This window comes from Dromaius novaehollandiae, chromosome W, assembly GCF_036370855.1.
Source record: "Dromaius novaehollandiae isolate bDroNov1 chromosome W, bDroNov1.hap1, whole genome shotgun sequence".
NCBI classification, from domain to species: Eukaryota; Metazoa; Chordata; class Aves; order Casuariiformes; family Dromaiidae; genus Dromaius; species Dromaius novaehollandiae.
The window spans coordinates 37,721,740-37,747,668 of record NC_088130.1 but is presented as its reverse complement, the minus strand read 5'-3'; the positions used below and the strand labels follow the sequence as shown (position 1 = coordinate 37,747,668).

The following is a 25,929-nucleotide window of genomic DNA, read 5'->3' as shown; positions in this document are numbered from 1 at the left end:
TGCTGCAGTTCAGAAACACCTCCCGAATGCTTCGATGACGGGGCTGTGCTCACCACACGTGCAGCTGCAGCATAGCCTTTCTCAACCGCACGCTTGGAGCTTAGCAAGGAGGAAAAGGGAGACCAAGAACACTTGTCTGGCAACAGAGGCCAAAGAGAGAGTTTCCAAAGGGACGGATGAGCAAAGCAGCACACGGGAAGAGGCCCGGCATGCCCAGAGCTCTGAGCACAGGGCCAAGGAGTCTGTGCAGAGCCACAAACCCAGGCAGCAGAAAGCAGGGCTTCGGGCTCAATTTTAAGCTGTCTCTGTGTCGTTGAGTCCCTGGGCTCCCGTGAAGTTCATGGCATAGCTCAGGGTACGTCTTCACTTCTTGCACAGTGGCTACAGCTCGGGAAGACATTTAGCTTTAACTAGCTAGCATAGATAGACATGGCAGTATTGGGCTAACTACGAACAACCACTCTGAGCTTTTATCCTATATCTTCAACAGTTTTTGCAATTGTAACAACAGCGCTGCTAGCAGTACCTGACCTAGATAAAGATATCTTTGGTGTATCCACACTTCAGTAGCTATACCAGGTAGATGTATTACGTGAAGGATGGTTGTCTTTTCCCAGATATGCCAGCAAAAATTTAATTTCTTTGAGCATGCTTACAGCAACCCATCCCCACAGCCACAAGTGGGAATTATGTTCCCTGAAATCTGCTGGACTGTATCAGAGTTCACAACTTGTTTCTGTCAGACTGGACCTGATTAGCAAACACCCAAAGTTGTCATATATTTTGCCCAGGGAAGTGTTTTCTGACTAGAGTTTCACTTCTGGCTCTCAAGAACAGACCTAAAAATCTCCTGCTCACTGCTGCATCTGTGAAGCTCTGTTTTGGCCAAGAGTTAAAATAATTCCTTTTACTCCACAAGAAACTGAAGCATTCTAGCATTGTTTTGATGACCTGACCTTCAGCATCCTGTGAACAACACATTTAGTTTGGGACTCAACCTACTGACTGGAGTCTTCTGAACTGTAGATATTTAGATCTGTGCTCATTCTCTTGGCTTCCTTAGCGATAACAAAGATTTACCAGGGTGATCTATGGAGTTTATGGTGTCATTCACCAGGCAGAAAATATATGTCTTGCATATGATGAGACGAAAAACATCTTAAATTCCACTAACTACAAAGGCTAGCTCTCCATCGACTGTGAAGGGAACCCACTGTGGCTTGCACACGTGTAGAAGCTCACTTGACGCCCACAGTTGATCAGCTGTATCCCACTGTTCTTACGGCACTTTGCAGGTATGTACTGTAGCAGTCTCCCGCACAGCTATTGTTAAGAGGCGTGGGTGAGACCATAGCACTCAGGGCCATTTCTCTCTGTAAGGTAGTTTTGACATGACTATCCCTCCCCCAAATAATTCAGCATCCGATTAGTCTATTTTTAACTGCTTATGTTTCTACAAGTTTGCTCAGAGATGAGCTCCCAAAAGAAACCCAACCAGTTCCCCAGCGAGCCAGGCAAACTGGTGGCACAGTCATGAGTAGGAACCAAGCCCCTAAGCGTGGGTTGGGGAGAAGCAGCAGTTGATCTTGCTTGAGCATGGAGAGGGAGGTGGATGTTTCTGAAGGCACTTTTTAAAAAACAGTTAAGAAATCAAGTGTGATTTTAACAGCCAGTCCTACCAAACCTAAGTTGCTTCCCACATAGCCTGGAGTGCTTGAATCTGTAACACAGTGGTCAAAGGCTCAAACTACATGGCTGGTTTCTTCTGCAGAGAAGGCATTTTTCCCACTGACAATCTGCTGGGGGTGCTGCGTTCTTGACATTTTGGACCGACTCCCTGAGCTCCATCTGGAACTTATTGGAGACCTGCTGTGCCTCTGAGCCTGCTACACTCAATCTACACTCGAGTACGCAATTTCACCCTCTCACATTTCTATGCACTGTCATTCTTTTCCAAAAAAACATGAAGTGCTGAAATCACCTTTTCCATGTTTCTGCCCTGCAGTTATTTCAGCATATTTCATTTCACCAAACAGTAAAAGCAAACACATGTCCTTCCACACCCGTATTTAACATTATTAGGGGTGTTGGATGCATAAAGACTAGCATCAAAACCCAACCTCAGGTTCACTACTGGGTAGTACGTTAGTATTAGTACAGTAGAAATGGATGCAGATTGGTATTTTAGACACATCACAGCCTCATAAAAATAACTGCAATTCAATTGTTTTTATCCTCTGTTTAAATTCACATGAATAATAAATACATAGTAAAATAAAAGTACCTGGAGGTCTGCCACACGTAGAATATCAAAGTTCCTGTACAAGATCAAGGTAATGCTTTCAAAAGCACCTAGGTGATTTTGGAATTTAGAGTCACTTCTGAGGGGTATGCAGGTGCTTATTTTTCACTGAGGTCAGAGGGATTTGAGAGTCTATTATTACCTTTAAGGGCCTAGACCCTGGTTACTCAGATGCTTAACTCCTATGGTTCACTGTGGAAAGTGAACTGCAGATCCATTAGTTATGCGGATACACACTGAGTATTTCATCCCAGATCTCTACACACCACAGATAGGAAGAGGCCATTCAAAGGAATCAAATACGCAGTTTACTGAGATACTATCCAAAGTGATCACATAATGCAATAGTTCATCAGCCTCTTATACTTGGCGAGAAAATTATACTTAAGTAAACACAATTTCAAAATAAATTTTGATTCTTTTAAGTGTATTACAATAACGATGTTCTTTATTTAAAAAAGGAAAAGCTATTGCGTGGTACCCACACCACATCTAAGATGAGTATAAAAACTATCAAATGTGCAAAATAAAAAAAACTAACACAACTTCATATTCCTTCTGAGAAAAAGCATGGTTATTAGTAGCATTAGGAACAGCATCCAAGTGACTTCACTGTAGGCAATAAACAATAATTTTCATATTTTTTTTAATTTTGACACACCCAAGAAATGTGCTGTCCTCAACCCTGCAAAGAATGGGTGCCGAATACATTGTGACATAAGACACTAGAACAACAAAGAGAATAAAAGAATCAAGAAAGGGGCTCAGGAGAAAGAGGAGAAATATAACAATACTGAGATGAAATGACTACTGATCAAAAAATGTTGCATGCCAAAATCTTCATGGACTGTTTGATTGCTGTTTGTTTTTTTAGTTCACTGTCACCTAATTTTCCTGAGTGAGGTTGGGAATGAGAGTTTTTGAGGATGGATTTGAACAAAACTGCAGCTGTGATATGGCAAGCCAAAGTGAGGGGAAACACTACACACAAGACAAGCCCAGACGTTTGTAGGAGTAAAAGTATAAAAGGCATACTGCCAATGACATAGTGTAAGGGACAGATCATGAGGTAAGTGAAAGGGCCAAGGGCATGAACAGGAGGACTCTATATGCTAAAGAGCCTCTAAGGCAAGAGGAAGGCATTGCAATTTGATGGGCAGCACAACCAAGATGGAGTGAGTCAAGTGTGGCAGAGACACAGGCATGAGAGATGGTTTTGCTATCAGGCCTTTGAACAGCAGGGCGCGGAGTTACAAAGCCCAGTGAAGAGGAGGTTGCATAGTTGAGGCAGGAAACGATTAGGACATGGGTGAGCTATTTCGTTGTCAAGACAGAAACAGAATAATGGTGTCTTTTTTTCCTCCCTCCATAGGAAAAAGGGAGAAAAAAAAAAAGACTAGCACAACTATGAATCTGTATGAACTTTACTAGTAAATCTTGTAAATCACAAACAATGAATGTTTTCTGTCTCTATTTTTATTTCATAGTAAAGCTGCAAGATGACCCACGATAGAAATGTGATTTTTTTGCACATTTAAAATGTTTTGTTTTAATTTGTGCTGTACAGAAGTGGCATCTTAGTTGGCAAATTACTATTACATGGGTGGAAGAGGCACACAGGTTTTTAAGATGTGTATACACACTGTGAGAGTGAAAAGCTTCTGTTACAAAAATTCAACCTGACGTTTGATTATGTTGTTGTTTTTGTAAGTTCAGATTCCGCTTTTTAGTCATAACAATAGGTCCCCCTAGTGGATAAAAATATAACTGATTAATTTTGTCCTTGTGGATTTCTTCTTGCCAAGGCAATGTATCAGGCTTGATTATCAAGTGGATGCTTGCCCACTTGTACAAATACGTGCAGTAAGAGCTACGATTAACTTTTGTGCAACTTTTCTAAATCATAAAGCACATTTGAAGTGATATATGGTTTAATTGAGCTGTTTCATTAAGAAATCAAGCCACAATTCTTCCTGGTGCATTAATGTGGCCTTGAAACAGCACCTCATAAACACATATTTTTTAAAAAAACCACATGACATAAATCAAACAATTTTACTGTTAAGGTTGCCCTGATTGGGGTATAGTAAGTTTGTCAGAAAGAATTGCGTGGGGAAGACAACACTTATTACTTTTTTTTACAAAAATGAGTCACAATAACACTTTTCCAAGTCATGATATTCAGAGTGTTTCACAAAGTAATGAATTAGATGCTGTTAGTGCTGTGACTGTTTTTATAAATGTGGCAGCCATTATAAACAGATATAATTAGTTCACTCACATAACTCCAGACATCGGTACCTATTTCATTAGGTGAAGAATTCTCAGTTAGCATAGTGGGAGTTATGTTTAGCCTTTTTAAAAGTACCAGGGAATTATCTGACTTCCAGTGGAGACTAAAGAACTGATTTATTTAATACATCATTCAAACAGCAAAATTTTGAGCAGTAATACTCCTCAGCACTGAGTAAGTTTAAACCCGGGAACACGGCTACAAACCATATTCTTTCAGCCTGCAGGGAGTTACTCTTCATTTGGGATTTTTTTCAAATGTCTTTTTAGGGAGGTCTCTACTATGAGCTACATTAATTAGTGTTTTTTACTAATTTAATTTTACATATTTGCTTGTTTGCCTCTGATTAATTTTTCCACACAGCAACCACAAACAGCACACAGATATTTTACTGGTTTCCCTTTTTTTATTTCTCAGTACAGCACATTGCTATACAGCTTTAACCTGTGTTATCGTATCTCTACCTTTCACTAAGCAACAAAAGACTACTGGTATTTTTTTCACCATAACTGGATAAAAATTGACTCTACTTAGTAGGAGCTTGCACAACTCCTTTTTCAATGGGTAGCTGTTTTCTAAGAGATAGATATTTCTTCTTCTACCCTTCCCTCTACAACTGGGTTATTGTGCTGTAACTTCCCTGCCTCCAGTAGAGGGCTAGCAATGACTCCTTCCAAAACCCAAGAAAACTGTTCAAGCAAAAGATTACAGAATTCAATGTAAATTGCTGCAAGTTTCTGCCAACACAAAATGCCCAAACTCAACTCACAACCAAGAAAGCAGGCTTTACTGTCAGTGGAGCTTCACAAGGTCACTCCCTCAGAAATATGAAAAGATCCTGTCAGAAGCTCATTTTATGAATTAGCATTTATAATTAAGCACTGCAATAAAAAAGTTAATCCAAATGTCAGAACAAGCATTTCTGCAAACATTTTAGGCTATTTACAAAGTGTTGTCTAGCTACCTAGCAGCCAACAGTTGTCCATTAAAGAGTAGTCCTTTCCTGCTATGCCCATTCTTTAAATAATCCTTTAAAAGTGAAATAGTTTTCAAATTAGTAAGTACTAAAAAGTGGCAAATACAAACCGCACTGGCCAAACAGTTGTATATGCCATTTCAAAATGATTTATATAGAAAATCCCCACTTATTCTATATTCTGAGAGCTATCACTCCTTACAGCTGGTACTTGCCAACATGATGAGTTTGCTTAGCAACAGCTTTACAGTAGATGAACCACTTGTCCTATCAGCATACTTGCAGATACTTGCAGATTCTCTAAGCATTTATGAGGTTTCTACTGCCTTGCTATTAATTTCTGATATTTTAGTGGGCCTGTCCGATTGGATTTGTACAGGTTTTTTCCCTGGTATAACCTCAGGGATGGCAGAAGAGCTCAAAACACTGACCTCCCTACAGAATCATTTTTCTTTTGTTACTCAATGATGAAAACAGTCTCAGCATCCCTATACACTTACTTCAGTGGCAGTATTCTCTCTGCAAGGCTGATACAGAAAATGACCTCTACAAGTTTTGCTAGTGCCAGCCACCACCTTGCAAAACTCTTGACCTAAAGAAAAAGTCAAAGGAAAAGGCAGCTCTCCCTTCAGATATGACTGTGTGCAGCAAGGCAAGTTGCTTTCACAACTGTGACCTGCTCAACAGGACCCAATTTGACAAAAATAAGATAAGGACTGCTTATGTGAGTAGCACATCCAACAGATCTGAGTAGACAAAAATCCCCAGCCACGTGAGTGGTGATGAGCAATCTAGGGAGGTGTAAACTCTTCCACTGGAGCCGCTGGATTTATGATAACTGTCCTCAGCATCTGTTCTTGGATAACTTGTGATAAAAAACCTTTCCTAACTTTAATAAAGTTCACTAAGCCTTGATATCCCAGAACTCCACAAAGACAGCAAAATTTGTTTAAGACAAAAGATTAAATCTCTAAGGATTTGTCCACGTTCAGCTTCATGCCACAATGACCACACATAACCTCCTGCAGTGCCAGTCTCCAGCTGGGTGTCTTCCCAAGCTGTAGCCACTGTGCACGAAGACATACCCTGAGCTATGCCATGAACTTCACGGGAGCCCAGGGACTCAACGACACAGAGACAGCTTAAAATTGAGCCCGAAGCCCTGCCACCTGGGCTGCCGCTTGTGCTGCCTGGGTTTGTGGCTCTGCACAGACTCCTTGGCCCTGTGCTCAGAGCTCTGGGCATGCCGGGCCTCTTCCCGTGTGCTGCTTTGCTCATCCGTCCCTTTGGAAACTCTCTCTTTGGCCTCTGTTGCCAGACAAGTGTTCTTGGTCTCCCTTTTCCTCCTTGCTAAGCTCCAAGCGTGCGGTTGAGAAAGGCTATGCTGCAGCTGCACGTGTGGTGAGCACAGCCCCGTCATCGAAGCATTCGGGAGGTGTTCCTGAACTGCGGCAGAGTCTCCATATGAGGCGGCATATGTAACCTTAACTTTGGCATTTTCTGACTTTTGATGACTTAACCATGCCACTGAAATGAGCCGATACTTTTCCATGAATAAAAACACAAATATGTTTGACATGACGTACTTAGCATTGAAAAGATTGTTCTAAAATACGTACACAAACCAGCAAGAAGCACTAGTTCAACAGTTAGTAGCACGAAACAATTTGGTTTTGGAATGCAAAAGTCTCCCAAACACCAACATGCAGAGAAAAAAAACAAGGTCAAACACTGAGACAGTATCACTGAATATTACATTGATTGTTTCTTTGCTTTTTATTTCCTTCTGTGCCACTCTTGCAGTCTGAACAATTTATGAGAGCTCTCCAGTTCACTGGCCTGTGCTTACAGAGCCTTGCACAATTGTTATCTAGCCCATAACAAGTGCTCCTACATGCCAAATCAGTAAAAATAAAATAAGTTTTAAAAATATATTGCAAAAGCCAGGGGATAAGGCCTCAAACCAGAAGAGATAGAGTGCATCCAGCTGTAAGAGTTATAAAGACACGTATCAAGAAATAATCAATGAATCATCTACTGAGGAACAGAACAGTAACATCCCTCCAGAAAGTCATTCGACAGCTACGGTAAAATATTAGAAAACTGGAAGACTTAGAATAAAGGTAAGATGCTCAGGAAGAAGTGTTTTGGATAACTACTGAGGGACCTTTTTAAGTTCTAAATTACTTTCACTGTTTGCAGAATATAAAAATGTTCCTGAAATAGTTTACATTAAGAAGTTAAAAGCAAAACCAGTAACTACTGAAAAAGACTGTACCTTTATTGTTCCTAGAAAATACTTGTTGAGAGTAATTCATAGGCTCAGTCCCAAAAAACAAAACTTTGCCTTGAACACTCCCTTCCAAGACAAATCTGCTAGGATTGCAAAATACTGGTTAAGGGGTAGGTTTTTTTCCTCTTTTCTTTAAGTTTTATGTGGCTTTGCTATTGAATTCTAAATCATTTTACTTGACTTGTGACAAGCTTGCTATATTTATTCCCAAGAAAGATTTTCTCTTGTATGATGGAATCCTTACCCTAACTTGTTTTTCATCTTTCCCTACTTCCTTACTGAAATGAATATAAATGAAAGAAAGTACGTCCATGCTATATGTAGCAGAATTTTTCTTCATAAACACTGATCTTCATCCTGCAAATATGTAATGCTGTATACTGCTTGAGAGAGAACCTGCTTATAAAATCAGCCCCAGATGCAACACAGAGGAAGCTTCCATCAAATTTTAAGACTAAGGCATTAACTGAATATTAAGAAGGCTGAAATTCCCAGCAAATACCAGAGTCCATTTCTCCTTCACCCCCATAAGCTCCATAGTAGTTTTATTCCTACCATTTTTCCTGCTTGTATTTTCACAGATTCGGTTGCTATAATCAAAATGAAAATATCTAAATAGAAAGAACATCCCTTCCTAGCAAAGACTGCTCGAAAGACTTCTCTCTGAATAAGCATTATCCAGCAAGAAAATCCCAGTCAACAGTCACATACTGCACTGAGGTTCTACAGGTGTCTATTCATGTGACTTAGTCAGTGAGATGAAGCTACTGCAAATCATTCTGAATTGCTATAACCATCTGTATGAAGGGATTGATATTGACGGCTTAAAAGGAAGCAACACAGTATTTCACAGATAGGAATGTTACAATACACACTTGAAAAATAATAGGAAAAAATCTATTAACTTTGATGGCCTTAACTTCTGTCTCCAATAAACTGCAAGCTCTGTTTGTTTGTGCAGGGCAAACATGTTCATAACCCCAGGATTATTGACAGTTAAAAAGTAGCTTGTTTTCTAACAAAAAAGAAAAGAACAAAGGATTAAGCAAGATAAGTTACATTCTCTGGTACATAAAGAAGGAGAAATTAATTTGAAATTTAAAAAGGAAGAAACTACAACCAATATAGAAGAAATCTATAAAAAGCTCACTCTATGAGAATTCTTCCGGAAAACAACTTGCAAGATAGAAATATATATATATGTATATATATATATGTGTGTGTATATATATATGCACATATATATATATATATATATATACACACACACACACACACACACACACACACACACACACACACACACTTTTTTTTTTCCCCCAACTGCTTTAAGAGTTCATTCCATGCTATGCTTTTGTCCTAACTAGGTACTGGAGGAAGAGCACCTGGTCATCATAAACAATTGTCATTGTTTCCACAGATATCAAAGCCGCATATATACACATCTATGAAGAGAGCTGCTGGCTGACATTTGGACAACTTAAGTACATTTTTTGATACAGTTTATCATAATGCATAGTCACCTGCCCTCTGCCACGACATAGGGGTGATGCAGAGATAGTAAAATTCAACTGTAAAGATGAAAATGCTTGTTCATTTAATGCTACCATTCATATAGAAGAGGGGAAACGCAAGCCTATATATAAAACAAAATGTATACTTTTTTGAAGAAAGTATAGTCCAGTTCAGATTAAACTTCAAAAAAAAAAAAAAAAAAAACACAACAACAACAAAAAAACGACTTTCAAGTAGCAACAGTAAAGAACATTTTATTAAAATGGAAGTTTGTCAAACTTTATATATCAAAACTAAGGCCACAGCTAATGCTAACACAAAGTCAACTTCAAAAGGTTCTATAGTATGATTTAATTTAAAAATCTTGTACAAAGCTATTTTACAAATGAGTACTCAAACATTTGGAAATGTATCATTACTTACTCTAAAATGATGTATCAATTATTCTAGTGATATTATTTAATGATACAAAATACTGAAGTATCAGTACACAAAACCTGTTTTCTTTTTGGTCCTGTGAGGAAAATAACTTTCTGCGAGACTCCAGCTACAGATCTGAACAGATATACAAAATATTGTAACGGTAGCTGCCAATGATTCCGCTCTTCTTTGTGCTGAATTCATTTCTTCTCTTACAATGTTAAATATCTCCGGTCATAATAGCAATGAACTCTTCCTGATTGACTGTAATAAAAGAGAAAATTATTAGATGATCAGCAAACAATCATAAGCCACAGAATAAAATAATTTATATCTCTATTATACCTTTTACGTAAAGGTTTCCCAGTTGTACTCTTTGGGTCTGATCCATTGCTAACTACAGTTTATAAATACAAATCTGCATTTTTTGCTTCTGAAGAGTTTTCACTTTTTTTTTTTTTTTTGTTAATGTAAAACGATAAAGCCAGAATGCAAGCTTAATTATGCATGGCACTTAAGCCAGAATTTAGCTCATATATAATAAGCTATTATTTCCGTACAATTATGAAAGTAAAAATATTCTAAAAGAGAAAAAAGAAAGAAAAACATTCGGAAAAGTATTTAGAATGATGGCTAAGCAAAAATGTAATACTTTGCTTATAATTCTAAGATTTTTTTTTTAAGTTATAATAATGTTAAAACTGGTTGCTATTTTTTATTCTTTGTGCCTCTAACAAGAATGCAACAACCTAAATTTTCATAATATTGTTTTGTTCTTAAAATAATGATTCAGACCTTTGTGTATAAAAAAAACTCATGCTATTCCTCTCCCTCTCAAACACATAATACTTGCTAAATACAATATGAATTTTAAGATCACTAGTAATGATTCCATAAATTAGCTAGAATTAAAATGGATTTCTGACAAGCTTTTTTTCTCTCTGAACTTTCTTCATTCTTCAGTTATAATTAACTGAAATTTTACACAAATGTACTTGAAGAAATTAAGCCATAATAATAAATTAATTAGCAGTCATTAATTATTTTTGCTGCACTTATACCTGAGCTATTGACCTTACTCATATGTTAAAACAGAGCCACTGTAAAAGATTTAACCAATGAGCATACTCTCTCTGCAACTAATTACTGTAATGGGGAATAGTTAGAATGAGTCAGTGGTACAGAGGTGGCCATACATGTATGAAGAATTCTCCCTGACAATTATTTGTCACAGCCCTGTGCCCAAATTATTCCTAAACAAAGCCCTGAAAATTAAGTATTACATCTATAGTTGAAGGAAAATTCAAATTCAACTATGTTAAAAAGGATAAAAATAAACTTAAATCTGTCCTGCTGTGACACATTTCAGAAAATATGAATCAACTTTAAATTTAGTTTAATTTAGTTTAGGACCAAATACTCTGAACTGTCAGTCAATCACACAGTTACATCATGTTTTACTACAGGTAAGATCTAGGTTGTCTGTATGACCTTAAAAAAGGTATTTCCACAGCTCTGCCCAATTAAATTTTTTCAGATATAATCATTATTCTATACTTTTTAAAATTTAAATATTTTGGGTTCAGATAATTACAATATTCCTGTAATTTCTCCCTTATATACTGATATCTCTTTTCCATGTTAATTGTATTTTAATGCATTTTTCTTCGTAGAATATAGTAGTTAGCAATGATCTAACATAAATCATTAATACTAATTCTCATCATAATTTTGAAATAAAATGTACATACTGAGAAGGTCTGAAAGAGCTGAGAGACAGCTACAACAATTAAAAAGTGGGAATATATTTGGTGCACAGGCCAAAATTTATAACAAAGATTAAAAAAAAATAGATGATTGGAAAAAAATATACAGGATATTTATGTGTATGAATATTTATCTGTTTCTTCCTAAAAATTAAAGGTTGAAGGGAGGAAAAAGAACTCATTTAAGAAAATAAAACATATTTCTTGGCCCATTTTGCCTCTTTATAGTTCTTTATATTCAGGGAGAGTTCAATTCTTGATCAGTTACCGTGAAAACCAAAAAAGTATGGAATTTTATTTTCCAGGCTTTGGAATAATCGATTAAAGCTTTACTACTTAAAAAAAATGAAACCTTTTTGATTTAGTTATACTGGTCAAAAAGCACCACTAAATACCATATTACGATCTATTTTCACTTGTTGAGATTATAAAATTACTTCAAGAGTTATACATAAAAATTTGCATATGGAAAAAGATTACATATTGAAGTCAGTCAATTGCATGAAAAAATACTTACAAGTTATCTTATTTAACATAATTTCCAATTTCACTCTTTACATGATGAAGAGAGGGCTACTCTCAGCATACATGAACTTTCTTGATGGTAGTTGTCTTAAGGATATACTTGGAGTCCAAGGTAGCTTTTCAGTAAGCCACATTAAACGTAAATTCACAGATGAAACTCAATCACTTTAGTTGCAGGAAAAGAAATTACATGTAGCCACACACGTTCCTGGCAAGATGCCTAAGCAACTGCAAAATCTAGCTGCTCCCTAAAAGATAATAACTAAAGTGTGAGTCAAATGTCTGGCAAAGCCACTAAGAATTAAAAGACGAAAACATCACTTTCCTTTGGCAGTGATATTACTTATTTGTTTAGGTCACATGACTGACACTACAACCAGGCTTGCAGCCTAATTGTTCTGTGTGGTTCATAAATGAAATAGGTGTAATTAAAATGATTTTGGGGATTGTAATTTTTTCCTACAGAAACACATGTGTAAATTAATCCTTAAAAATTAAGAAATATATCTTGGAAGCTAGAACAGTAAAAAAAAAAAAAAAAAAAAAAAAAGTTACCTCTGGTTTTATATAAACAGATAGTCAGTACACCAAAGCAATGGCAGGAGACAATACTTTAACACTGATAGCAGCTTTATGCCATCATACTCACATACAACTTTATATATGCTACTGCCTGGCTTCATAAACCACCTGAAATTATTAATATAGAAATAGTAATAATAATGTGCCAATGCCATGCCTCAAGTAGTAAGAATGTCAGGGAAGAGGGACAATTTGCTAGGTTGGGTTAAAACTATGTTCCTACATGGCACAGAAATTCTCCTCTGCTGTTGCTTTTGAAGTCACCATTCGCTAGACTTTACCGAGTCTTACACAGAGTTCTTCATTTCCCATATCTACAATCAAAGTAAATACGTATCTTCATTAGTATTTAACAGAGAGTAAGTTCTGAATTTCGTTTAATTCCACATTTAGACGATCGATTTCTGTGAATATGCTAAGCCTATTAAAAGATATCAAATGCATTACACCATGCTAAGAAATACATTACTCTTGTGAATTTTAAATACTTTTCAACTTACTGAACCCAATAACCCTCAAATTATAGCCCAATGCCTTGCTCAAAGCAGGGTCAACTAAACCAGATTGCTCAGGCCCTGTCAGTTAAGCTCTGAATGTCTCTGAGGTTCCGGTGTTTAACTACTCCCACAGTCTGAAAAAAATTACAGCTTCTTTTCACCTTCTCAGAATCCAGAAAATCTTTAAGTGATTTTATAAGCCTTTCCCCCGAACAATCCTCAAGTCGAGACAACTATCCAGGAAGTATAGTCCTCCATCAGTCTAAATGATCGCTGCAGCATGATACAACGCCCTCCTTTGTAAGTAAGCCTACAGGCGCGTCGGATGCTCTCAGCACGTCAGTCTAATGTGAAGAACCAAATGAATGTCAAAGCATTCTTCCTATTTCTGTGTTGCTACTCCAGGACATTACTGATCAGAGGGCATATTTTAGACACAGAATGGGATAAAATGCAACAGCTAGAGTATCACATTCTTTTCACTTCTTCAGCTATAAACCTGCAAGTAGGACATCAAGCACTGAAATGTATGAAAAATTACCAAAATATATGACCTGTGTATTTTGCTTCATATCAAATTGAAAGTGATATTCTTTAATTATAACTTTTAGAGTCAAAAATACTTTCTCACAGTAATCAAACAGGCCTGTTATTCAGAATATACTACACTCATCTCTGCATGGAGGTTCAGGTTGGTATCCTGTACTTTCCAGCAGCTGAGGATGTCCCAAGGTCACGCACAAGAATCAGATTTTGGGTATTATCAAAGAGACAGAATGAACAATCTTTACCTCTTGACTGTATTTTCAACTTACAGAACAAGTTCAAGATACAGCTAGCCAAAGTGTGTGCTAGGTTGTTTCGAATTGGTTACTTCTACCTTGAGATCAGGGAAAGAATGGATTCATGGGAAAAGCAAATCAACTCTACAAAAGAGGTATGAAAGACATTTCCACAAAGTATTGAGGCCTTTTAATTTCTCCAGTACATAGAAAAAAAATGACAGATTAATAAGGTGGAGGAGATTCTTTCAGGTGTTGCCTAGTTACATGATGCACTACCGAAAAATACAGAATGGAAAGAAAAAGAAATTTCCTCCCCAAAGTAGCCTATTGAGACTGACTGTCTCCTACCTGCTTAATAAGAAATGAAAACAAATGAAACAGAAATTAAGTATGCTTACAGTATTTATACCAACCAATCTCTTTCTGATATAATTTCTATAGACTGTTCCAGAAATATTCCATAGCCAGTTCCAGTACTGCACAGATACCAAAACTGGAAGCCAAAGGAAGTTTCAAAGAACCACAAAGCCAAATATCCCCCCCGAAATATCCTCTGACATCTTTGTTCAATAATATTGCAAAGTGGGAATATAATATTATAATGATTAACAAGTTTTGTAACATTCAAACCAACTGGAAAGAGAAAAGTAGTGACAATTCTCAATTATCCGGGTAACCCTTCTCAGACTTGAGATGTATTTGCAAGAGTTATGCACAATGAAATCAGAAGCAATCACAGTCTTGCCTAGTAGCTTCAGATTTCCCTCAACACCATGACACATATGATCATGAAATAAGTAACTATTATCCCATGTATTATTAAGTAAATGTTGACTTGGAGTCTGGAGAGTTAAGGGAGAACATTATTCCAGTGAAGCTTTCTTCTAACTCTATGCCAGAATCTGAGACCTAAGACTGCATCACGTTTCTTAGAGATAGATTTACAAAAATCAAAAGCTGCATGAACTTATACCCTGGAGTTTCTAAAAACAGTCATCCTCCAAAACAGAAGTCATCCCCAAGGACTAGGAATACGGAAATAAAACAATTTACCTTGCAAATGCAGACACAAATATTTCAAGAATATTTTCTTTTACAGAAACCTAAGTACGGCATACCAGTACAGCTCACTGGTTTAGCTGGAAGAACTAGAAGTTCTGACTAAAAGTGCCTAAAAGTTCAAGGTAACATGGATAGCAATAGACCTTATCTTGCTATGAGCAAAACAATCTTTCAAGTGTAAGAAGAGTGTTAAAACACAAGTGGCATTATTTCCATATTTAAATTATCCATTAAAAATGCTACCAACTAATAATTCCATTTTTTTTTCTTGGCAGGCAAAGAAGGAGAATTAGATGACAGAAAAATTTTGTTACATGACCCAGATGTTTGAAGCTAAATGGAACAGTGAATCATAGGATTATTTACTTTTTTCCAAAATGAATCTTAAAAAGCTAGCAACAGCATCAGTTTTCTTTAAAGAACAGAAAACACACAGAACCTTAAGGATAAACAGCACCATATATAAACATTATGCTGTCAATCTTCCACATTCAATCTCGTGCTTGACTACGCTAACGAGAAGAATGAATGGATGAACAAATAAAAGGAAACTGAGCCATTCACTCTTAGGTCATCAATTTGAATTCAGAAATGGAGCACTGATCCAAAATAACTGTGACTCAGCAACCTTCCTGAAAGAAGCTAATGGTCTACATTCAGTTTCTAATGACATTCAATTTCTAGTGACCAAACAGCCAGATGATAAAAAACATCCTTGATCATCATTCTGGCATCTCAGCTGGCAGCCTCAGGAGAGCAACCAAGAACAAAATATGTTTGTAGGCTGACTTTTTCTACTCTTGCTCACCTCTACGGCTACCTCTTCAAAAAAGACAAAATGAGAGGCTAAAGACACGTGTAGAAAGAGATCTTCCACTAAGGCTATTTTGAAGATTTCAGAAAAAAGCAGGTACTGTTAGCAATGCAATGTTATTACAGTCACTCCTTTTATAAGTACAATAACCTTAAAACAGAAGTATCTACCTAGACTAGAAATCAATCTAATGGCTGGAGAAAACAAACATTACTCCCTGTTTGCTATACAGCTGCTGAAAAGGAGATAAGTAAGTATCCTCCTGTCTACTGGAATTCACAGCTGAAACCCTGTGTGCCACTGCATACAGATAAGTGCCTGAAAACAGGATTTGCAGATAGATCTCAGTATACTGATCTCTTTCAATGATCCTATAGGAAATGCTTTGAGAAAAAAAGAACTCCATTGTCTCACAATAAAGCCCCAAGAAAATCTGGTCAAGCAGTGAGTGAGTTTACGGATCTAAACAGGAAGAAAAATAATACTTAAAAACCTAAATAATTAGTTTGCTGCTGGCTTAGCTCCTTTAAACATCTATCCTATGGGATCAGATATTGCCAGTGCAAGAAAGGAGTGGGAAGACACAGCTGGGAGTGTGGAGGAACATCAGAATTATGCAGCTTGGATTTATCATGAAATCATGGCCTGAGACTTATAGATAGCTATCAGAAGACAGGATCTCCAAAGGAAAGAAGTCACACTCTTCTCAACAATACACTGAATTTTATAGTAACAGTAACAATAACACTGTTATGGCAGTTGAAACACTAACTTTTACAATCTCTGCCTATAGGCTCCATATTTACACCACTGAAATGGAACACAACCTTCATATTCCCACAGCACTGGGCCATATTTAAATGTCTCACTGTACCTCTTGAAAGAACAGGGTTTTTTGTTTCAGTATTTGAGTAAGTGCAAGCAAGGGCAGGTCAACAATTGCCAAACTTGGAGCTGCATTCCCAAGTGTGGAATAAGAGCTATCACAAGCACAACAGGGGGGAGCGGCATCTGTCACAAGGCTGACAATGATGCAACTTTTTTTTTTGAAAAAACAAAAAACAAAAAACAACACTAGTAGTGAGAGTTAAGCCCAACAGATGAGGTGGCTCACAACTAGAAATGGTATTGCAACTGAAAAAGTGAACTGCTAGGGAAATCTCAGATATTGGTAGCCATCATGCAAGAAAAGCTCTGCAGGAGGTTTCCATGACTATTAGCAATACACTGTCTATGCAGATGGGCTGAAGTGAGTGGTCTCTGAAATACAAGTATTAAGCTTTCTGGTGTAAATATAGGGGGGGGGGTTTAAGCTAATGGAAAAAAACCCCACAAGTTTCAGTGCTCAGGGAGATTTAACGAGCATAGTATCAAATTGCATTTGTTTATTAATTCTTATCTAGCTAATAAATCTCTTCTGCAGCACACTATATGGATCTTGCTCATTGCCCAGAACCATTTTTCATACCGTTCTTCAGCACTCTTACTTCCAAAAGCATGTTCAAGACCCATCCAAGCTGATCCTGCATGGACCCAAGGTAAGTCCAGCATGGTTCATTAGCTTATTTCTCCCCATCTCACTAACATATAGAAACCACAACACTGGCACATTAGCACTTGAGAAACACTGGACTAGATGATCACATCAGTGAGAAACTTAGCCCTTTAACCCTTTTATTAATTTACATGGAAATAAAAACGCAGTGTAGTTAGAAATGGATGGAACTTCCCATGTACCAATTCAATTACTTCCACCTTCAACTACACTTTTACCAATCTTTTAGTAGCAGCAAGCTGAATAGGAGTTACTGGTGAATTTAAGGGCAGAGAATGCAACTTGATTTTTAGACTCTGAAATGTAGTTCCCAGACTAGCAACTATCAAAAATAACAGCCTCCATTGTCTGTCAGCTAAATCAAGTTTGATCTGAAATCATTTAGAAGAAAATCAAAGAAGGTAATGCTGCAGATTTCAGTCATTTACAGAATAAGACCACATTTAAAATGGGGAGAAAATTAAGAACAGGCTATGTTGGAATTTCCCTCTTAACACTTACTTTCTCCGTCTCCATCTTTATCAAATTCTTCAATCATAGCCCTCAATTCTTCATCAGTCATATTTTCACCAAGTTCTCTTGCAACCCGGCGCAGGTTTCTCAGACTTATTTTACCAGAATCGTCATCATCAAACAGTTTGAATGCCTTCAGTATTTCTTCTTGTGGATCTCTGTCCAACATCCAGTCTGTCACTGTAAGGAAAAAACTGAAGTTAGACTAAGAAACTCTGAAGGGTAAACTGAGAATGACATTAGCAGAAAGAGAGAACATGAAGAATGAACACTTCAGATTTGATCTGCTCTTCCATTTTTACCTATTTCAGTCCAATACACATGTTTGTTTGGCTGTTATTTGACCTTTCTCACTTTCTCTTTTCCCATATCTCTTTGGGACATACCAGTTATGGTCAAAGCCTACGTGGCAATTTAGACATACTCAGGCTTTTGATACACTCTCCAGCAGGAACACTCCTAGTCTGTTCCAAACTTAAAATTCAGAACAAAAGATCAACTCTGACAGATGCAGACGCATGTGAATCTGTTGACTTTAAATGTTATGATATGATAGAATTTTGACTTGCAGAGAATAGTGAACAACACTGAGCAATGAAAAGCACTCATACTGACCCTCTCTTTTAGATATAAATCTTCACTAACAAAAAAACAACAAAACCTAAGCCCATTGTTTATCAAAGGGACACTACTGTGACCAGCAAGATGTTAATTCTGAAAGGATTCATCGGTCTTGATTACTTCTTTTATCATTTCCATTTGTCAGCTTCTATAACAGAAAAGACAGACTAAATAACTTGACAAATAAAAATATTTTACTAGTAATTATTTCAGACATTTCTGGAACCATCTGTAAACATCTTCACATCTTTGTACCTGCTAGTCTTGCTATTTATGACTTTCATCAAGCCATTAAAAACACGTCATCCCTGCTGGTGCATAGAGAACCACTTAGAATCTGCTAGTGTTTGCAGATGGAATGCCTTCTCTGGTTTAGTGAACTTGATAGGAAAAAATTAGATTCAAGCTCATATACGCTCACTATATCAATGAGGTTTAAATGTATATATAAATCCTTCAGATTTAGATTAAATTTAAATATTTTCATTTAAAACAACTATCTATGCATGACACCATACATCGTTTAAAAATTCTACTTGTTACGGCAAAAAGATAACTGCAGCAGTATCTGAAGAACAATAAAATACTAGGTCTCTAAATATCAAAGGTGATGCGACTGTACAAAACAAGACAAATGTAGGAATGGTCCATGTGAAATGTATAACGATACAGTAATATTTTAAAACCATAAGTAGCATTTGTATAGATAAGAAAATTAGTGAACAGAGTTAACAATAGTTTCACCTTTTCATAAGTTAAATCATGGAAAACTGATGGCTCAACAACTATTTCACAATATTTAACCAGCTCTTCAGAATTATTTTTTATGTAACCTATCTTCTCTAACTCCCTGATCTTTCTTCTAGAAGTGGCATCACATTTAATTCTGTGTGAAGGATATATCATGTCATAGCTGCACTGCGATCTGATTCAAGTCTCGGGACAGGTTCAATTACATTACCTTCCCATATTGTATGTTGTGCTTCTTATAGGAATTTTCCTAGCTTTGCGCAGCACTTATTGACTACCTATACGGATAGATAGGCCAGAAACAGGAACTAATGAACAATGACAGCATTGAACACAAGGATTTAAAAAAGAAAAAGAAAAAAAGGACAACACAACCCTTGAGAGAGTAAACAGTTGAGACATGTTGTATTCTCCCAGACTCCCCAGATCTAAGATCTCCAGTCCATCATAGGCCAAAGATTATACCTACATGAAAATAATTTATCACATTTACATGCATTGCCAAGTTTTTTTGGTTTTGCTTCTTTAAATCAGCTGCAATGACAGTGGTCACTTACATTTCCCCACAGGCTTTATCTTTGGGTCTCTTCTGACACATAATTTGCCCTAACGGGAAACACAACTGAGATGCAGTATTTTCTGGCATCAACAATGTATTTTCTCCAATTCTAACCTGTTAAATTATTAAAGTTTGCCACATGTTTCAATCGATAATTGATTTGCCACATTAACTAGATTGCTCTTCATAGCCAAAAGCAACTACATGTGAACAGCACTGATTTTTCTGAAATTTTATAGACATTTAATACCTTAAACACATGGAATGGAACAATAAAATAGAGAAATAAACCCATGATGTATATGGAAAGAATCCCAGGTTACATTTTCATAAATAAAAACTGTATACAAAAGTATAAGTTATATGTAAACAAACAAAATCTCTGAGAAATTTAATCCCCAAAATTTAAAAATTCTGCAATCACTACATACTCAAAATATGTAAAACTTTGCAAAATACAAGATTTTTAGATAAAAACAAGCCTAATTAAATTCCATTGTTAATAAAATTCGTTTTCTGATGAAAACATTTGTTGATTTTACCAACAGCTGAAAAACCTTGATTTACAATATTTAACATTTGCTTCAGTTTCTCTTATCTTTGTTATATATGAAATGCTTACCGTTTGTATCTGTATACCCTTCTTCCCGTGAAATTCAGTCCCAACCACTTTATCCACAACAGGAAGAAAACTACAATATTCAGAAGCAGCACAAGAATATCTACATCTGTAAGTTAAAGCTTTTTCATTTGCAGAAGTTTGAAACAGATTAGGACTATGTATACTCCAGCTCCTTTCATACTGATCCTATGATTCAACTCCACATATCAACTGAGTATTTAGTATACCAAGAATTATCTTCCTATTCACTTCTATTAAGAAAAACACGAAATGAAATTTCACATTTCTTAATAGTACTAGGTAATTGAAAAAGCATGCAAAGTATTGCTTCTCTACCTACTTTTTCTCAAGGTACACAATCAAATACATACCAACTTCATTAAAATCTTCAAAGGTGATCTTGCCTGTTGCTTCTCGATCATAATCTTTAAGTATTTTCAATACGTCGGCTTTTTTCACATCAAAACCCAAGGCTCTCATTGCCACCTTTTGGAATAAAACAGAAGTACAACAATATATGAATATTAAAATATAGATAGAAGAAATTTATTTTTATTTTTGTTAAGTATCTTATTACCCAATACAAAATGTGTATACCAGTGGGACAGGAACATTAAGTAAAATAAAAAAAAATAAAAAAGCAAAAAAGCTTTGGATATAAAATCATCTAAAACTAGTAATAGCAAGTGGAACATCAAGTTACAGTGAAGCAACAACATTTCGCATTTTCAGGGATTTTATAAGCTGGACCAAATGCTCCTTAGGACAAGTGGCTTTTTTTTTTTTTTTTTTTTAATCATTTTCAAAAATATTTCAAGCACTTTAATCAGGTGCTATAACACAGTTATTCTAATGGGAAACTCTGTCCTTTTTTCAATATGATAATATTGAAAACCATTCTTCAAATCATTCTTCTTTAATATTCATACTGAGGGCATGCCTTTTCACGGGTTTATAAGTCATCTTAGAAATTACTTAACTTACTACTTCTCCACTGATGCCATTAGGACAACATTAACCAAAGATTTTTTATTTTTTTATCAGGTTAGGAGTACATCCTTAGCTTCCACATTTCAACTGAGATGGTAATTTCTCAGCGCAAACTAACTTGACTGCTTGCAAACCTATGAACATATGCTAAACGATGAATAGAAAACCACAATCCTAGCGGATAAACCTATACAAATCTATGCCATGTGCTGATTTCGTAGAGAAGGAGGTATTTCTTAATTTTATATATCTCTGTTCTTCCACAGCATTGGCTGTTTCAGGGCCACAGTATCTAATCTGACAGCTGAGAAACATCTTTGCAAATAATCACAACTGCTGGGAATGCAAGCGAAGCATACTGCAATTGGACAAAGTGTATTAATAGTGCATATATCCCAATAGTACCAAACACATTGCAGCTTCCAGTAGAGATAAAGTACCTGAACTCTGAAATAAAAAGACAATTACTGTACCTTTAAGACATAGACATTTCTGTAACAAGAATTAAAGTAAAAAAAAACCATTTCTTCTTTCAAGTAATTCTTGAATTACTTGATAAAGCCAAACTATGGAGCCAGAAGGTTAGATTAAGTACTTCCTTTTACCTTTAATTCATGATAATTTATTGCTCTATCTTTGTCTGTATCAAACAACTCAAAGGCATCTTTAATTTCCTGCTTCTGTTCTTCTGTCAGTTCTCTTCTTTTCTTCCTTTTAGTTTTGTCTACTGAAAGTTCATTCCTGTATGAAAAAAAGGAAGCTCAATGTAACTGATTTCTACTGGGAAGATAAGGCTCTACATAATGTTTTTCCATCAATAAGAAACTCACCATAATAACAGATCATTCTGCCTTTCTCATCCAATCTTTTCCCAGTTTCTCCCAGTTTAAAATAATACTTGAAACAGACAATAGCTTTGTGAAGACTGAATGACATCCCCTATCCTTCCACCAAATAAAATTAGCAGAAGTGATTTGGTTAAGAAATTATTTTAAAAAAAAAAGAAGATAGAAAAAATGCCTATCTAAAAGGGATACTTGAGATTACAAACTTGAACAGCAGTTGAAATGATGCAGCTCCTGAAGCCACTTTATTCCTAAACTGTAGGAGAAATAATTTTCAGAGAGATGCAGCTGGAGGCTTAACTGGGCATATCATTGGGTGGTGTGGCTGCTAAAGTGGATGTTAGTTACCACATATCTGTTATCAGAAACAGTTTTTAGATAAACAGTATATATGGATTTTTAGAAATCCTTTAAATTATACACACATTAATCTAATGACTTCATTGCTCCATTTGTCCATACAAAATAGACAACCTCAAGCACAAAATCAGCACCTACTGCTCAAGTATAGCCCTCTTCTCCTTGGCTAGTCTCGAAACAAGGTTAAATTTTCAGATGATAGGGACAGGAGATATACGGCACATATATTGGGAATGACAGTTGAAAAAAGCATACGTTGCTCATACGTAAATGGAATGGAATTAGTATGCACGTAAAATCAACAGACAGGGTTATGAAATATGTAGTACAGTATACTTGTTAGAAAGATGTATGCATTATAGAATGTATGGATTACAGCGGATTAGGAAAAGTGAATTTATGCATAATCCAATGGAATATTCAATTCACAAGAATGCTTGCTGAAAGGATGGGACAGATTAAGGATACTTTGGAACAAGCAAAGTGTACATTTTGTCATGGCTGTAACTGTGCTTTACTCATGTCAGAAAGATCGACTGTTGTATCCAGGGTAATTGCTTGGAAGATGCCCATTTCAGAGCAGGAATTCTACAAAAAGAAGTGCATCTGAGGTAATGGATGATATGAGTGAGACTGTCAGCACTCAAAGTACACTCTCAGAAGAACTGTATGTACATGAAGCTTAGCAGCACACCTTTGCAGTGATGGTAGCTAACTGCGGTGACCAGTCCACTCTACTCTGCAATCAAGAGGCCACATCTGAACTATTACATCCAATTTTGGACCCCTTTAGTACAACAGAAACTTACGTGGATGCTTAGGTGGCTGGAGCACATGATGTACAAGGAGAAGCTGAGGGAGCTGGGTTTGTTTAGCCGGCGGGGGAGGAAGTAAGGGGGGAAATCTGAGTGCTGTCTTCCATTACTTTGAAGGTTATTTTACACAAGACAGAGACAGGCTCTCAGAGATGCACTGAGGAAGGACAAGAAACAACAGCTACAAGTTGCAACAGGGGAAAACTGCAATTGGATCTAAGGAAAAACATTTTTCACGAGAATGATTATGCACAGGAACAGTTGCCCTGGGAGACTGTAAAATCTCCACCCTTAGAAGTTTTCAGAACTCAACTGAACAAGGGCCTGGGCAAACTCATTTAATTTCAGGTTTGACCTGCTCTGAAGAGCAAGCTGGACTAGATGACTTCCAGAAGTCCATTCCAACCTGAACTACTGCATGACTCTAAATGCCGTCAGGAGGAAATATTTTGATATTCATTTGTTTATTTGCAGCAGAAATGAAATGCATACAACATCATTTACTGTAAAATGCACAAAAATCACTGATGAGCGAATGGAAAACTGCTTGTTCAAGAAGATTATTTGTTTTCCACATCTCCTTTAATTAGCTGCTTTTTCTTTTCCTTTGTTAAAGGAAAACATTAGCTAATTTTAAACAAAACCAAAGATTAAACATACAGTTGCAGCTCAGCTTTCAACAACCACTTTAGCCATACTGGTGAAAATTCCAAATATATACAAGGAAAATGCAAGTTGCACAAACTGGACCCACCTCGCAGCACAAGATCCTCAAAGAGTGAGAAGCCCTTAAAAGGCCCATTGAGACAGTTTAATTTCACACAGGCTTTGGATTACTAGAGTTTTTGAAAGGACTAAAATAACACTCAGCTGGCCATGTAACTAGAACTGGGAGAGCTGCTCTGATCTGGAAAACCCACATTTTGTGAGCCATGATGATGAAACATACCCATTTAGAAGTTGGAAAGCAGATTAATGTTGAACTCTTCAGAAAGAAGGATCTGTCTACTCAAGTGTTTATTTAATGTTTAGCACAAAGGAATTTTTTTAGTCAATTGAATAGTACTTGAACTCGAGTAGTTCAGTGCCGCTCTGGCTGCAAGCACTTTTACTATATGAAGAGTAAAGTTGTTATACTGGAGAATTAAGGACCACATATACCACATAAATGTACTAGACAAGCTTGAACACAAGGATTTGTGAGGTATGGGAGTTATAAGACATAGCCTCTTTTTACAACAGATAGTGAGTCCTAATGAAAAAAAACCAAAGGCTTAAGAATAGCTGCTTAAGGTGCTTCTGGTGTTATTTCTTCCTCACCAGGAAAAAAAAAATCAACTTAAAGTTTATGAAGAGGCTTTTTGAAGGTGCACGATATTATTTTTCAACGATCAGGTGAATCTTCCAAAGCAAAAACGGTTCTAGAAGGACCCTGATCAGGCGTAATCCGCCCGGCTGCGCAGTGATCCTCCCTGAGGGGATCAGACATAAACCGTTAACGCTCCAGCCGATCGACCTTCACCGACGCGGCGCGCGCGCCCGGCCGCTCCCGCCGCCTCGCCCCCACCCTCCCGCTCGCCTCTGTCACCACAGGCGCAGCCGCCCCCACCCCCAAACGGCGCGAGGGAGGAACCGCCCGGCGCGGCCCGTACCGACCTCAAGGACAAGCTCATACTCCCGTCCCCAAGCCCGGCCAGAGCGGAGCGGAGCGGGCCGGACCGCACTGCACTGCACTGCACTGCACTGCACTGCACTGCACTGCACTGCACTACGCTTCGCTTCGCTTCGCTTCGCTGCCCGGCACACAGCGCACACCGCTCCGCACCGCGCTCACTTCCCCTTGGAAACGCGGTACAACGCCGGGCCCGCCAACCCGGGCCCTCCTAGCCCAACCGCCGGCCGTCCGATTGGCTATCCAAGGAGGCTCTTCCCGCCTCCTCGCGCGACGGGCCCATTTACGGGCTGAGGTGGCTGCCACTCAAGCGGGGGGGGGGTTGGTTGGTTGGTTGGTTGGTTCTATTGGTTGTTTCGTGAGGAGGCGTGGTTACCTAGAATGCCGCGCGGCTCTGGTGTTGCTAGGGGAAGAAGGCGGTTACGCTTCGAACGTGGAGGAAGAGGGCGGTTACGTTTGAAACGTGGGGGCTGTGGTGGGGGGCCTGGGGGGCGCGCTGCGAGCGGTGCGGCGGTGAGGCTGCCTGGCGCACCTCGCAGCGGCAGTACCGCCTCTCCGATCGGGGAGAGAGAAAAACAAAGGGCTTCAGCGTGGAGGTGCCGAGGCTTTCACGGAAAAGCCGCCCACATTCTAAGACTGTGCTCCATCCGCCTTGCTCTGGCCTCTGGATCACAAGGCGCCATCTTGAGTCTGAAAAAATAGTCACAAGCGGAAGGGTGGAGGAGCTCTGTGAGGCGACGCTCGCCTTCTAGTGCCGGGGGTCAGGCAGGGTGTTAGATTGACGCTTAGTTAACGGT

At 37.7% G+C, this 25,929-nt stretch overlaps 1 protein-coding gene across 1 annotated transcript; it reads right to left on the bottom strand.

The window, feature by feature from the left end:
• Positions 1-9,617: 9,617 nt before the first annotated feature.
• LOC112992063 (centrin-3) lies at positions 9,618-25,361 on the bottom strand. The gene is made up of 5 exons (XM_026114929.2): positions 25,117-25,361; positions 22,046-22,181; positions 20,822-20,936; positions 17,887-18,078; positions 9,618-10,063 (listed from the first exon to the last, which is right to left on the bottom strand). The coding sequence occupies exons 1-5, from the start codon at positions 25,131-25,133 to the stop codon at positions 10,020-10,022; spliced, it is 504 nt and encodes a 167-aa protein (XP_025970714.1). The 5' UTR covers positions 25,134-25,361; the 3' UTR covers positions 9,618-10,019.
• Between the last annotated feature and the right edge of the window lie 568 nt (positions 25,362-25,929).